The following is a 16,605-nucleotide window of genomic DNA, read 5'->3' on the forward strand; positions in this document are numbered from 1 at the left end:
GCTGACTGAGTGAGCATTGCATTTCTGGGGATACAATGCCATGGATAGTGGTTATATCCATAGCCCTGCTCTCACCCTCTTTCTGCTCTTGATCCTTGCAGAGGACCTCGTGAGGTCCTAGGGAGGTGAAAATAATGTTACAGAGCTGGCACGCCTCTACCCTAACTCCACCAGATCTAGATTCCCTCTGCTAGTGGAGGAAGGAATGATTATACTCATAGATGAGTTGCTTCAGCCTCTTTGGTATTTCAGGAGCTCTGTGTTTTTTTAAGTTGACTTACCATAGTCAAGTACCGACCCAACTTGTACAGTTTCTTTCTTGTAAACTCCACAAAAGGATTTTATACATCTTTTTTCATCCTAAAGAATCACCAAGCTCATTACAAACTCTGCAGAAATAATTTCTCCCCATTCCTCCTAAGCCACCTCACTTAAATACAGATACTTCTGGGGAATGGAATGTGGCAGCCATTTAACAGATAACACATCTGTTTTCCCAGGCTTTTCCTCGAGCGGGAAGGGGTGAAGAATGAGATGGAGGGAAAGTTTTTTCAGGGGGGAACATTTTTAATTTTGGTCCAGTTGTTGTCTTGAAAGGAACAATTGGTCCAGTCCCTATCTATAAGGATTTTTTTATTATAACCTTTAAAAGGGGCCTGGAGTTTTGGATGGGGATATTTTAAATACTTTGACATAAATAACTTAGAGTACAACAAAACTGGGCAGCAATTTAGGAGAAGAACTGAAGAAAATACTATGTCCAGGTAAAACTGCAGAGGAATTTACTCAGGCAGAATATAATGATCTAAATTAGAATTTGGCCAGGACAGTGAGGTTAACACCTCTGATCTTGTATATGGTGCCATAGGATTTTTAGTGAATACAAGCGGTTAGAGAACGCCATTTTGTCCCATTTAAAATACAGCACTTCCAGCAGAACAGTGCCTTGCTGGGTCAATGACTCCATATCGTCTCAAAAAGAATAATGAATCACAAACACAACTTCCTCCAGCACCTGAGGTTTTCCTTGGCAATCTTCCATCCAAGTACTGACCTGGTCCAACATTGCTCAATTTATAAATGAGATATCATAAGATCACAGCCAGAGGTGATATGACTGTTGATGAGTCACAAGCAAAGTTATGAGGGCTTAAGGGGATAAAAGTTGATGTTGAAATTGGATGGATGGAACAGAATTTGTTTTTATATCCAGGCCCTTTCACACCAAAAGGAATTCAGATGTGCTTTGCAGTATGAGGTATGCGTGGGCACATTTAGATTTGCATTCCATTGTGGAGCATACCTTTAAATTATTGTGTGGTGCCAGGATCGAGGAAGGGGAAATGCCTGCAGTTCCTCTGGCATCAGGATCTTCAACAGGAGCCTTTTTGCCTAGTATGTAGGTGTGGGCTGTTATTCAGCTCCATGCAAAAGTATTTCAATCATGCAGTTGTATCTGTCTGATTTCATATCCTAGTGTCCTAATACGGGAGAAAAAAAAAAACATATATAGCCTGACTGGTCAGTTGTAATTCACACTTTTTGTTGTTTCAGTGCAAGTGTGTGTGTGGATATTTGTTTCAGAATCAAAGTGTCCACACACAGAATATGTACTGAAATAACAAAAGGTGCCAATTAAAGCCAGCTTAGTTATTTTGTACAAGTTTGCATGTAGACAAGGCCCTAGACCTATGGTCAAGATTGACAATGTAAAATTAGGTCTATTATGGCTCCACCCACAGGATTCATAAACCTATATGCAGAAGCTTCAAATGGAGTAAGTAGTTTCCACTCAGGTTAGAAGTAACTTTATAAACTTGATTATTTCATCTTTATCTGCTACACAGCTGAACAGTGTCTCTTTCTATCTTGGCAGTTTTTATACATGTATATCTGATCAAAAATGTTTAACATTTACCCCGTGGCCTTTGTTAGCTTCTATAGAGTCATTATGGCTTCACACATAAATATATATGCCAAATTGAACAGGGTTGAAGTGGGTGAAGTCAAAGAAATTGTCTGGTTCTGTCTAGTCTGAATTTGACCGCATTGTGTTTTAAAATAAGTCTACATAGTGTGTTGTGACTAACATTAATTGAAGGAGCTTTCATGGTACAGGGAGTAATATCATTATTATTACTGTGACACTTTGCGGGTTCACGCAGACCAGTAAGGGGTTGTCACCATGTGACCTGTAACCCTGGGTGCCTCTGTGCTGTGCAGGTTTAGATCAGAGCCCTGACACCAGCAGCCTCTTCGCAGCACAATGGCCTCAGCCCAACTTCCACTAGCCTGGTTACTCCTGGCAGGGTGACACCAACAGCGCTTCTGGTCCTGATCCCCCCCGACAAAAAAACATCTCCCGTGCAGCGTCCAGTGCCTCTCACTGGATACTCACAGAAGATATTAAGTTTACTGCCTCCAAACAGGCAGAGCGCGCCAGCCTGTTCGTTTAGCTGAGGACTTCACCCCTCAGTTTAGTATACAGCACTGAGATGGTTTTGTAGTAAAACCAAGAATATGTTCATTAACAAAGAACAGATATTTAAGTTACAATAAGTAGAACAGAAAACACAGGTATGGTTATAAGTCAAACAAAACATGCTTTCTAGTGACTAAAACTTAATTTCAGCACTTTATAATCTTTATCCAAGCAGGTTTCTCACCTGTAGTCAATTCCAGCTATTCTTTGTTGTTAGGTTAAGAGGATCCACTTTTCGTGATCTCTTAGGATGCTGCTCATCCTTTGTCCCCTATCATGGATGCCAAAATGGCTTTCTGCCTTTGCTTATGTTTCCCAAAGTCTATTGTCTCCATTTCAAGAACCAAGAAGGCTTCCTGAGGGTGTAGGCTCCATCCCCTGTGATCTTTCAGAGGTCTTTCCCCCTGCTGGTTTAGCTTTATGGCTCTGTTTCCTTTCTACGTAGATTGCTTTTCATTGTCCTCCAAAATGAATTTCAATTAAATTTCAGTGAATAGGCAGGAAGACAGGCAAAACAGCATTCCTTTGTCTAGGACAGGCTGTGTGTATGCCCTGCTTGCAAAACCCCTTCTGAGACCATATTTCCATCACACATCTCTAATTCTTTATACACCTCCATACACATTTTTGACCAGCATGTTACTAGTTTGCAAATGATACCTAACAGGACACTTTTTTAAAATACAGGTTATGAAAAGAATGTGTTGGGGCAGTGAGTATGTCAGGCCTGATGTGGGTTATGGTACGGTGTGCCCTCTGCCAGTTGGGACAGTAATTGAGGGCCAATTACTACACAATTTTTAAGTTTTTTTAAAAAAAGAGAAAAAGAGAGAGAAACTAAACCACTAAAAAGTTAATATTAAGTCATAACATTAAACGGGTTCCACATATTTCCCAGGAGAGCATAAAGGGGGAGCTGACAAAAATAATTGGAACACCCCTTGTTTCAGCAAAGCCCAGCAGAACACAAACAACCATATGCACATATAAGTCAGGGACTTGTGTCTAAAAACCCATTTGCATGCACCATTATTGTAGTGCTCAGTAACCCAATTTGCACATGTACATGTGTGTTTTTATGAGCCCAGCTGATGAGCATACATTTTTACAGCCGCACCTGTTATAATCGCCTTCTAAAATTTGGCACTTTGAATTTAAGTGAAGCCCACGGAAGCATGCAGATTTAGCATTAAGGTTAACACTTTATTCATAACTCACTACTGTTTACATCTATTCTAAATTTAGCACAAACATTGTAGAAAAGAATTTTATGTACAAGCCTGGTCCATGGCTGGCTTTGGAAGCCAGAGTGCTAGGAGGCCTTTCATGCTTATTTAATATGTGTAATATGGACTTGCTTATTTTCTTGGCTTTAAAGCAATGTTGGGTGAAACTCCATAATTTCATGTCCAGGATCAGTTCAGATAAAAGACCAAATTCACCCCAGGCTTAAAAAAGTTTAAATCCCATTTACTTCAGTGGGCATTACAAGTTGTTTAGGAGCCTACATCTGGATTTAGGAGCCCAGTTTGTTCACCCAAATTTAAAAATTTTAACTAAAATGATTTGCCCAAAGAGAGAGAGCCTATTGCAGAGCTGGGAATAAAATCCAGATCTCCTGGCTCTCAGTTCTTTGTTTTAACTATTCTTCCCCTCCTTCATCAAATCCTTAACATTATCCGAATGCAGGCTTTGATTGTGTGGAGTGGGATTATTGTCAAATGTAATTAAAACCACATGGTTTTCCCAACTGCATATCAGGTAAGACACCACTGAGATCACAGCAGAGCTTTTTAGTTATCTGTTCTGTAAGTATCTATCAGTCTAACTAGAATCATATATTTTTCTTTACAAACCTTTTAAAAATGTTATCTCTGATAGGACCGTTACCAAGAAGCATTCACAAGACCCTAAAAAAATCAACATGCTTTTTCTTTCTCTGAACTGCAAAAGCCATTTAGTGCAGACCTGCTGAGTATCTAGCTCCTGAGTTCAATTCAAGCTCTCAGCCAGATTCATTCAGATTCTTTCATTGCTAATGTACTTTATGGCCCTCTGGGGATGATGTGAGAGAAATTTGGCGGTAATTAGCTGCAGAGATGGATCCAGCAGTCCGTAGGTGCTCAGTTTGAACTGCACATCTTTCTTTCTTGTCAGATCGTTGGCTGTGATCACCAGCTGGGAAGCACTGTCAAGGAAGATAACTGTGGGGTCTGCAATGGCGATGGGTCCACCTGCCGGCTGGTTCGAGGCCAGTTTAAATCCCAGCTCTCAGCAAATAAACGTAAGCTGTTGACTTTAACCTCAAAGGGAAGAACAAGCCTTCTGAACTGAAAGTGGTGATGAGGTGTCAGAGGGACAAGTAGGCGGGTAAAGTGCCAACTTTCCTCTTCTTAGTGAAGTACACAAGCCTCTTAAGGGCTAGATTGTCCCCAGGCCTTACTAAGCCATGCAGGTGAGTAAGGTGGAGTCAGGCCATGTCCTCCCCATCCTCAATAACCCCTTCTTGGCCAAGTAAGGACTGCTCAGATTGTGGTGCTCTGCAGAGGGAAGAGAGTGGGAAAGCCTCTCTTTCTTGCCCGTTACTCCTCCTTTCGAGGTAGTGGGTAGGGAATGGGAAGAATGTTGGCTTCATCCACTTCACTCACTACTCGGGTTAGCTGGTTGGGCACATAGCCTGGAGTGTGTTGCATCCTGACTAGGGGTGAAGAAGTAACTTATGTCACCCCACCAGTACCAGAGGGAGCGGGGGAGGAATTGGCATGTCTTTCTGGGCACATTTCTACACCAGAGCTCCTCTTGGGATGGTATAGCTATGCTTTACGCTATCAGCTGAGTCTAACCCTAAGGGAGCTCATGCTTTGTCCTACAATTCCTGCACGTTCTTTACGCTTTCAGTGAGTTCCATTGGAGTTACATGAGCCAGCTCTATATTTTTATCATTCTTTTTTTTTTTAATGCTACATGGTATGTGATCTAAAAGTTTTAAATAACACTGTAATTTTGTGTGAGGGTGTGTACATACATTTGTGGATTCCTGTTGGATATCTTGCTCTTTATATTTGCATTTGGTTTCTGTGGGAACAATAAGAGGCATTTGTTTATAGAATCATCTTTGCTTTGTCAGAGAATAACTTGTTAAGCAGGGAGCACAGCACACACCACTCATTAACACAGTGACCTTCTGGATCTTAATGTGCTAGCTGAGGCAGGAGGGAGAGGGCTGAGACCTTCTGTTGTATGGAGGAGGGAAAAGAATCATCTGTGGAAGGAGTTGGCGTTGTTGAGGTAGGACTGCATCTGGCAGAGCCGAGGGAATAATTCATAAAGCAAGGAGTGGAATCTCACCTCTGAAATGTTCATGAGCAGATTGTGCAGTCCTCAGACTTGAAATCACTTCTGAATTTATTTACAAATCTATGTTATGAATAGCTCATATTTATTATCATTTATTTGTACTGTGGTAATACTTAAAGGCCCCCATCAAGGATCATGGTACAAGGATCATGTTGACACTGTACAAACACGTAACTAAAATGCAGTCCATGGTCCAAAGAGCTTGCAATTAAGTATAAGACAAGAAACAACAGGCAGATACATGTATGTGGTGGAGAGGTACAAGGTAACCTCTCTCCATTATCATTCAGCATGCATCAAACATCTGACAAGAAAAACCAGGTTAAGAAACTCAGTTAGACCCAATTCCCCTCTTGGATATACCTGTGTGACTTCCAGAGGAACAAACTGGAGTCATGCATAGAACTGAGGGAATAATTGATTTAACCAACATTTGCAAATATTTTCAGTTGCCCCAAAACTGTGTTTTTCAGCAAATTTACTATTTGACCAAAAATTTCACCCAGTGCAAGTCATGCATGCCTGTTTGAAGACAGAATTAGGCCCTTAGGCCCTGATCCTGCAAGCACTTAAGCACATGGATAACTTTACTCATCTGAATAGTCCCACTGAAGTTAGTAGGACTAATTCCAAGAGTAAAATGTATACATGTACTTAAGTGTTCACAGGATCAGGGCCTCATCTGTTCTCTGGAATGGGTGGTGACTTTTGAGTAGTGGCCAGTTTAATCTCAGGCCTCAGGGCCGGTGTAACAACTAGGCGGCTGCCTAGGGCACCAAGATTTGGGGGCATCAAAAAGCGGTGCCCCCAAATTTTTTTTTTATACTCTTGCTTAGGGGCAGGTACCTGTTAGTCTCCAGTGCTTGGGCCGCACTAGGGCCAACGGCCTCTTCACCTCAGAGTCTCCCCCGCTTGCCCGGGGGCCACTCCTCTTCTCAGGCTCCCCGGCCCTGCCGTATGGTGCAGAAGCCTTCGAAACAGCAGCAGCAGCAATGGTGTAGACTCTCCTGCCCCTGCTGCTGCGGAGGCTGCCGCCACCCTGGGCTTGGGCCACCCGGCTCCCCCCCCCAGCAGCACCCGGTTCCTGCTGCTCTTGGCCGGCAGGTGCAGGGCCCCAGCCGAGCCCAGCCCCTTACGTCTCCTCCATAGTGTCTCCCCCCCCCCCCCCGGCTTGCATCCTCCCAGGTGGCTATGGCGGCAGCGTCCGGGGAGCCTGAGAGGAGGAGTGGCCCCCGGGCAAGAGGGGAGACTCCTAGGTGAAGAGGCTGCTGACCCTGGCTCAGCCCGAGCGCTGAAGACTGACAGGTACTTGCCTCTGCCCCATCCCAGCACCGCCTGCCCTCCAGCCCAGTGCGTGTTACATGCCCCACCAGCCTCAGTGCCCTGCCCCATACTCTCAGCCACCCCAAGCTCACTGTGACACAAGCAGCCCTTGGCAAAGGGCCCCCGATCTTCACAAACAGCTGTCACCGCAGGCCTGACAAACTCGCTGCACCCCACATGTGTCTTACGGGGCACTTACCCACAAAGAGGAATGTGGAAGGGATCTACACAAGGCTGGTGACTTGTCAAGAGTGAGAATCTTTGTGAGATGTGTGCATATTGAAGGAATAATGTATTTACCTTAAGAGTCTGCTTTATAGACTTGGAGTAGAAATTAGTCACCAGGGGATAATGGCCCTTTGGGGCAAGGGGGATTTGTCACCCTGCCTAACCTGGCTGGTGAGGCAATGCAAGGCTCACTTGCTTAGCTTTGCACAATAGTAAGACTTTGAATGGGACACCATCAGAGGCAATGGCAAATAGAAACGCCTTAAAGGTAAAAAAGAAACATTACAACAGCCGTTACGCTTTCTGACAGGTTGTTTATAATGCTAAGTTTACTAGTTTTCGGAGATTGTCGGACGGGGGAGGGGAAAGTGAGGGGGGGGCGCAAGGTGGAAGTTTCACCAAGGGCGCAAAATATCCTTGCACCGGCCCTGTCAGGCCTTCTCTTTAAAAAGAATTGCTTGGCCCAGGAAGACACATTTCCTTTCTCATGCTTCTTTCCTGTGTCCCCCAGGAACAACTCTGAGGGCAGCAATAAGAGACTTTTGAGCCATGTTGTTATGTGAGACAGGAAAAATCAGTAGGCGCGTATATGAAGCAGGTGGCTAGAAGTCATCGTAGGTGTCCCATGGGCATGTATATGATTTTATTTCCCTTAATGTAAGTTGGAACACTTACAAACACGCATTTCTCAGGATGTGCAGGAGGAATTGGGCAGCGGCTTTTTTGTACTGTGCCAAGAGTTGCTGGAAATGGTTTATTTTCTCAAAACCATCCCAAACGTGCTGTTGTGCTCGTCACACTGAATTCATTTTCTCTTGGTGCTTGTATCCAGCTCTGTTCTCCACACTGTTTATACCATGCAGATGGGTGAGGAAAGGATAATGCCAGAAAGGGAAGACGTTCACAGAACTTTAAAACAGTTAGCACTTGCTACGGAAATGGCTTCCTCAGTATTTATAGGGACAGTCTATCTGTGCCAAAGGCATCAGCAATTGAAATGCAGCAGGGTAGGAAAAGATGTGCCCTTGATTTCCCACCTGCATTTTTCTACAGGAGAAACCCCTGTGCCGATGCCCTTTTTCGCCCATTAAAATAATTAAAAGATCTTGGTACAAAAGAGTGCATTCATTCTTCAGGTCCTGAAGAACAATTCTGTAAAGTTGGAAAGTTTGTACCTTTTACCAACAGAAGTTGGTCCAATAAAAGATATTACTTTATCTACCTTGTCTTTCTCATATGCTTCAAATGTAGTTACAGCTCCCCCATCCTTATACAATACTACTAGATAATGTGCAGGAGAGGGTGATTATTTTTCTGATCCTGCCCTTAAGCAGCTATTGTTGATAGGACTGTGCAGACTTTTTGCATCAAAACCCAAAGCCAGGAGAATTGATCTGACTTTGGATTTCTATGCATGGTCGTGAAACATCAAGAGTTGGGTGATCATGGACTTTTGAATCCCCTTCACAATGTCTCCCTCCACCCAGCAAGCCAGGGGCTCTCCCTTCACAATATCTCTATGTATCTTCTGAGGAAGAAGCCAGAGGCCTCATATTCTTCCCACCCTCTCTCCATTCAGCTTCATAGGGCAGCCAGTTGACCCTCTTCTCACCACATTGTTTGTCTGTGAGTTCAGTCACCAGGTGTTCTTCCACTCCCACCATGTCTCTTCTTGGGGACAAGGGAGAAATGTGTCCACTTCCCTTCTCCTCCTCATAAGCCCCAAGAATGGCACTACAGTCTTGCTGCTGCTTTACATAAGCTGAGACTTTCCAGGATGTGCTATGATAATAAGGAATCCCCTAGAGAGATGCCATTTCACAAAGAATGTGCTATGATTTCACATGGAGAAGAAGCAATAGGAGCAAGTGAATTATATCCCTAGTAATAAAATGGAGAGAGAAAGAATGCAAAGAAGTTATGTGATATAATCTGAGTGGTCTTTAAACAATAAGATTTTCCAATTGTTCCATGGCACATTAGTAGGTCTTTAATTTGAAGACTCTGTTCAAGGTGTCCTGCCACTAATCACAGTTTTCAAAATCTGTTGGGACAATTTTCTCTATTTTCTTCAGCACAAAACTCATAAAACAAAGGGAACGCTGTCAGTGTGAGCTACTGAACAATAACAATAAGCTTCCTAATACAGATGGGGAGGTCTAGTGATTTTTTTAAATATAGCATTTTTAAACAGAATATTAACATTTTTGGAAATGTGACACTATATTCTGTTTTCTGAAACCCACTCAGAAAATTGGATGAGCAGGGAAACTATGTGTCATAGTCATGAGCCTCATGCAAGAAAAGATACTTATGCTACTGGGTTCCTTAAACATTATTGCCACAAGGGTAACGGGGAAATCAGTTAATATACAGTGAAACAGGTAAGAATCTATAGTAGGTCAAATAATTGAACAAGAACCTATATGTAAAAATGAAAGAAATGTGTGTTTGCTGTCATGAATGATACCAGATACACACCCATGCAGGATACATTACAGAACACAGTTGACTGTTTTAACTTCAGTTTTCCAAAGGTCTCAGAAGACACCTGAAGCCTTTGGATAATATTGGGTTAGGGTAATAGAGAAAATTGTCCCAGCAGATTTTGAAAACTAATTAGCATTAGGAAACCTTGAACAATACTCTTCAAATCCTCTGGGCTGCTCCCCCAGTTACAGACACTAGCTGGCTTCACCAAGTCTAGCTGGCTTTGAAGCTTCTCTTTTGCAAAGTGTAGGAGCTCCATGAGACTGGAGCTTTAGCCCTGCAGCACTTAAGGGTTCTGCACAATTGTGCTGCAGAAGAGATCAGTCCAGTACTGTTGGACCCCAGCTCAGACTTGTGCTGCTTCTAGGATCTGGTAGTAGAGTATTTGGGAGATCTTTTGGACAATAGCTTCAGTAGACCCTTAGGGACATATCCAAAGTTTTGATAAGACAGTGTTCTAGTTAACCAGGGTTTGGATAATCAAATTTTGATTGAATGAACTTACTATCATTACTATATAAAAGAATCCCTGTCTTTTCCTCCTCTGGCTTCCCACTCCTCCTACTCCGCCTCTCCTTGCCATGCATGTACACATACTGTAAGCTCTTATTTGGCCACTGTTCCACAAAAACACACTGGCATCAGCTGATAAAAGATCCTTTAGGACATCAGTAGGGAAGCTTGCTGAACTTTTTCCCAGCACTGACAGTCCTAAATTGATTATTACTTAATGGCTCCCAAATATTTTCCCTAGGAAGAAAGCTTTCTTTAGTGATATTCCAACCAATCATAAATGAAAGCTGTATCTTCTATTCAGGATTTCACTCATGCTATGAAAGCTGCACCAGGCCAAAAAAGGGAACAGTTTTGTGGTGTCTGGACCAGATGAGATTCACGGCCTATTGATCGGGCAGCTAGATAGAAAGTATTGTAAATACTGAACTGGTCTTACATCTACAAGTCTAGACGGTGACATGACTCAGTGAACTGAGTTACAAGACTTTAACTTGGCTTATAAACAAACTCCATAACTATACACTGAATTTGACAGAGGTGCTAATATCTGGTCATCAGAGGGTCATACAGTAGTGTGGACACTGAATCACTTTTTGCAAGAGAATAAGGGTGGGGAATCATGGGGGGGAGCCCTTTGAAGGCTGAACTGAGCACACTGAGGGCTAAAATGGAGAGTTTGTCTTTGCTTGCACTTTCCATGACCTATGGGTAAACAGAGACTTTCTATTTTCAGCACTCTCAGTCCATTAAATTTTATGAACATACATTTGTACTAAAAATGTTCATAGATGTAATTTTAAAGGCTCCATCAACCTTTTTCCCACTGTCTGCAGCATTTTAAATATATCTACGAAGAACCCAAAGCTTTCCTTTATGGAAAATCATTGTGAGGCAGTGTCATACAGTGGATAACTTTTTGGCTGTTATGATTATGAATAAAACAGAAGAGAAAACAGAGCACATGTCATCTTCTTGAGCCTGCAGACCGAAAGAGTAGTTCTAAGAGATGTTTGAACTGCCCTAATCATCGCAACAGAGCATTGATTCTGAACCACAATAATGACAATTAAAATGTTGACCTTGTTAACTATTTCATGATTAGTTGTTTTGAATAAAAATGCTCAACATTCTAGGATCCAGGGTTGGGCCTGAGTACTGTAATTTTTTTTATTTTCCTTGCCTATGTCTGACTGCTGTTCAGAAAGTCCCAGTGACAGTACAGATCTTCCTGTTAGTTTCAGAGTAACAGCCGTGTTAGTCTGTATTCGCAAAAAGAAAAGGAGTACTTGTGGCACCTTAGAGACTAACCAATTTATTTGAGCATAAGCTTTCGTGAGCTACAGCTCACTTCATCGGATGCATACTGTGGAAAACACAGAAGATGTTCTTATACATACAAACCATGAAAAAATGGATGTTTACCACTACAAAAGGTTTTCTCTCCCCCCACCCCACTCTCCTGCTGGTAATAGCTTATCCTCTGCAAATTTCAGCTTTGAGGGGGACAACACTATTGTCATTCCTGCCCCCAACGGTCAGCATCAAGTTCGAGAGGTGCGGGGGAGACAGGAAGCAGAGAGAGGAGGAGGGAACAGCCTGAGGCTGCTACTGAGTGCAGCTGAGCACTCTCCTGCCTGCCTGGCTTAGCAGCTGATTAGCGGGAAGGTGGGGAATCTGCTCTCTGGAGCCATAACACTCTCCCCTTTTTAGTACCCCTGCAGAGCACCAAGATGCTATTCAGATAGTTGGTTCTTTAGCATCATTGATCTAACAGCAGCATGTAAACTGCAGGAGAGAGCAGATTAGTGACTATTGCCTTGGACTCATTAAGGGCGCAATCTGGCTCCCATTGAAGTCCGTGGCAAAGCTCCCAGTGACTTCAATGGTGCAGGATCAGGCCCCAAGAGCCTGTTTATGCTGAAGGTCTAATGGGCCCGTGTACTACCATGGCTTGTTGTGGGTGGTATGGAAAGGAAAACACAATTATACCACCACAGTAGGGGCATGTCTTAGTAGGGTCTGCTGTGAGATAGGGAAGGAGTTGCAGAGTTTAGCTGGGAGATCATGTGGCATGCAAAGGCATATAGAAGGGAAAGGGTTTTGAGGGTTCAGCTGGGAGAGGATCATGTAGTATGTGAAGGAACAGGGAGTTCTAGAGTTCAGTGCTTTGACTTTTCCCTTTGAGCATTTGAATATTTTTATACTTCCCTAATTCAGCACAAATATATATGCCAAAATAATTTGGAAGAGTAAGAGATGCTTTGTTTTAATTGGAGGTCAAGTGAAATGAAAAGCTATCAGTCCCACTTTAGACACTTGGGTAACAGTGGAGTATAAATGAAATCAGTAGGTTGGAATGTGAACATCCCTTTAAGATGACTGCTGACCTTTGCCTTTTGTCGGAACTTGCCGGGGAGAGGACGAGGGGTTATGGTACCAAAAGCTTGGCTTTTAATTTTCCCGCGAACAGCTCTTTCAATGCTTGGTTGAAGACAGGAGGGTGTCCTTTGCTTACTGACTCCATGCATTTTTGCATTTCTCTGCAGCGGAAGATACTGTTGTCGCTGTTCCCTATGGAAGTAGGCATGTTCGTCTAGTGTTGAAAGGACCTGATCACTTACGTAAGTAGAAAAAGCCGGTGTGGTGTTGCTTTATAAGATCCTTGGTATCCTCTGGTGTTTTATTTACAACAGAAATGTCTGGTTTCTTTCTCTCAAATCACTGATTTCAACACGGGACAGAATTCTGCCTTCGGGTGCTCTGGACAATCCCAGTGAAATCAGTGGACTTGCACATGCATCAGAGAGTAGAATGTGGCCAAAGGCTCAGACTTTTTCTGTCCCTCCACAGTTTTTCAACCGTTTCTGTGTATTCATCTTTTGGCTGACTCATTCAATGCCAAGCACTTCTTCTGTTTTTAAAAAAAAAAAATCCCACTGACTGCAGAGATACTGAGGAGGTTAGAGTACAGGCTTCTCTGCTGCTGAGCTCTGTCATCAAACTGCTCGTGAGTTTAGCACATGCTTCTGTTCTTCTTTAAATCTCTTGCTCTCTTTATCCCACATGCACCCTATTCATCCACAGTGAGAAGAATGGAAAGGATACACATGTGTAGAGCCAAACTGTTCAGTTAAGGAGTCACCCTGCCCCAGAGGGGATGAGCCCACTGACTGGACTAACCCTTTCATGGTTGCAACATCTGCAGCTGGTGTGGAGGGAGCAGGAGAGGGGACGATGGCCCTACTTCCTCCCTGCACTTTTTGGAGTGCCATGTACCCCAGACTGTGCAAGCAGAGAACATTCTCTGCATTCAGGAGAACACAAGTTCTGTGTCATACAGTGGATAACTTTTGACTGGTCTGTGAGCAAGGACACAAGACAGGGCGGGAAAACCCTTTGCACTCTTCCCCTCTCTTGCATACCTATGCAGTAGCCAACCACCTGCTGCCTCTTTTTCAGCAGTGTCACTGAAGATAGATCAAAATGCAAGTGAGCCAAGTAATCTTCCCCTGCTTTTATAGAAGAAAATACTGCAGTATTCTCTAACAATAGCCCCAAACACTCAAAGGAGTGTAACTGGTAAGATGTAGCATTTGGGGAAATTACAAAATACTGTAGTGGTTTTTCTCCCCCAAGTGTGGACACAACTTTCTGACAGCATAGACCCAGTAAGAGACAGCAGGCCATATGTCAACGTTAACAGAGCACTAGTAATAGCACAGAGCTGAAATGCATAGGAAATCATGCCAAAGTGCTTGCATCCTGGTACAATGGAAAGGGTGTGTTTGGAAATCCCAGTATATGATCTGCTATTTGTGTTGAGATAGCAGTAGTTACTTAATATTTTTATAGCTGTTTAGATTTAGAGCTGTGAATAATCACCAGCAAATTACAGGTTATAAACTAGAACAAAAAATACATAACATTTTCTTAAAAGTTCAAATCCTCTGAAATGCATAATTTTTTAAGTGGACCCTTGGATATTCCTGGCCTGCTCTAGTGTAGTTGTTATTCCTTTCCCTGTGAATGACTTTACCTCTTCCCTTGCTCCTGCCTTCTCTCCCAGCAAACATGCTCTTTCCCAAGCTAGCAAAATTTTGCAATGGAATTAAGCTGTATGGCAGCCAAGAGAGTCAATTTTTAGAAGTAAGAGAGAAAAGGTTGATCCGGGACCTGTTTTATTTTGGAATGAGATGTTGCCTCAGCGAAGATTTGGGACAGTGGGGCACAGATGAAATCACTAGGTTGTGATTTGGATTTGGATCACGTGGCACAATGCCACTCACTCAAATTTGTCCAGACCAATCCCACTCCCCCGCACCCTTCCCTGTCATGATGGAGAGACGTCCAGGCCAAACCTGAGTGGCTCTGTGACCCTTTGTACAAGGTCGCAACAACAATCAGTGTTGGTCATTTCCAATGCCAGCAACACAAATCTGGTGGTTGCCCCACCTCCAACCCCCTGCCCCCGAGAGGCACTGAGTGTATGTTGGTTAATTTGGGCCTGGTTTTCCTTTACTATTTATTACACTCCATCCCCATGGGATTATTATTTTGTAACTGTCATGAGCTCGCCTGCTCTGGGTAATCTTTTTTTGTGTTTGTCAGATTTGGAAACCAAGACTCTGCAAGGCGTGAAGGGAGAAAACAGCCTCAGCTCCACAGGCTCTTTCCTGGTGGACAATTCTAGCGTTGACTTCCAGAAGTTTCCAGACAAGGAGATACTGAGAATGTCTGGGCCTCTCAGTGCAGACTTCACAGTCAAGGTGAGGTGGCTCAAACATGGCTTTGTAAAAACAAAAACCCATATTGAAACCAGGTTGGTGCAGCAGAAAGACCACAGGGATCTTTCCTAGAGAGCATCCTTTGCCAGGAAATGTTTATATCTAGGGCTTAGAGAAGGCTATTTCCTGCACCCTCTCTGGATTTCTTGATAAATAGATTATAAAAGTTTCACTGGAAGCTCTTTGGGAAGGAGACTGAGTTTATGGAAAGGAACACACATGCCATGTGTGTCTTATGCAGAAAAGATGGACTAATGGTAAGAGAAGGCAGATTACTTTCAGTAGATGTTGTCTGGGATAGGTATAAACTGAAAGCCAAGCAGCTTACTTAGCTTGTGACATGAAAAAAAAAGACTGAGGTCCCAAGTTTTCACTCCATTATGCTGATGTTTTTTATACCAGTGTAGCCCCACTGAAAGTGTAAAATGGGTGTAATAGAGTAGAGAACTAGGCCCCAAGACCCCAAAGTGAGCAAGATGGCTTTGGTCAAGAAGCCATTGTATTGTTTGGAGGTTCTGTTTTGTGTTGCACTGGCAATAAGAATCAAGTTGTTTCCTCCCATTAGCGCTTTTCTGTTCTTCCAGGTAATACAAAACACATTGCTGGAAGCAATGCACACATTCTGTAGGAAAAATGCACACACAAAACTGAACATTTGGGGGTTTATTTTATTGTAATCCTTTTTTCAGTAGGTCAGAGAGACCTGAAGGATTTCATCCATAAAGCTGTAAAACTTGTACCATGTCCAGGACTCCATAAATTTTTCATCATGGGACCTAGAGCCAGAGGACGTTTGATTTAAGCTAATGCTGATGACCTTGTGGCAGCTGGAAGTATGAATGCTGTATTGGAAAATGTGATAGGTGATTGGATTGGATTGGAGCAGTGCACTAAAGCACTGTCCTCTGTCTCTCTCAGCATGGTAGCGGCCTCTAATCCAGTCCAGACCCTGCAACCAAAAATGTCTGGTGAACAAAGAGCCAAAGGAAAACAAGCTGAAGTTATATCTTCCTGGTCAAAGGCGGGAATAGTTTAAAGAGAGCAGTTCAACCCTTGAAATGTCACCCCACAGCACTGATTGAATATATCCAAACTCAAAAGACTTTTCTCAATTAAAAATGTTTTATATATTTAAAAAAATCCTTTCTTGTTTTACAAATTACACCCTCGCTTAGATTGTTAGATTTAATTTACTTTTCATTATTTACTAGTGGTTTGGGAATTTCATTCGGCTTGGACAAATGAAATATTATAGCTGGAGGCAACATGGTCCAGGGCGCTGAACTGAGCATCAGGACAGCTGGATTGTGTTCCAGGCTCTGCCACTGCTCTGTTATGTGACTTTGCCTCTCCATGCCTTTGCCTCTCCATGCCTCCATTTCCTCATCCTTTTATAAAGCACTTTGAGACCCATGAATGAAAAAT

At 43.0% G+C, this 16,605-nt stretch overlaps 1 protein-coding gene across 1 annotated transcript in view; it reads left to right on the forward strand.

The window, feature by feature from the left end:
* Positions 1-16,605, forward strand: part of ADAMTSL1 (ADAMTS like 1) — a 268,482-nt gene that overhangs the window by 78,447 nt on the left and 173,430 nt on the right. The window contains exons 5-7 of the mRNA XM_073345470.2: positions 4,640-4,766; positions 12,943-13,017; positions 15,005-15,162. Coding sequence (XP_073201571.1) covers positions 4,640-4,766; positions 12,943-13,017; positions 15,005-15,162 — 360 coding nt within the window. The remainder of the gene's footprint in view (positions 1-4,639; positions 4,767-12,942; positions 13,018-15,004; positions 15,163-16,605) is intronic.

This window comes from Lepidochelys kempii, chromosome 5 (genome assembly GCF_965140285.1).
Source record: "Lepidochelys kempii isolate rLepKem1 chromosome 5, rLepKem1.hap1, whole genome shotgun sequence".
Lineage (NCBI taxonomy): Eukaryota > Metazoa > Chordata > Testudines > Cheloniidae > Lepidochelys > Lepidochelys kempii.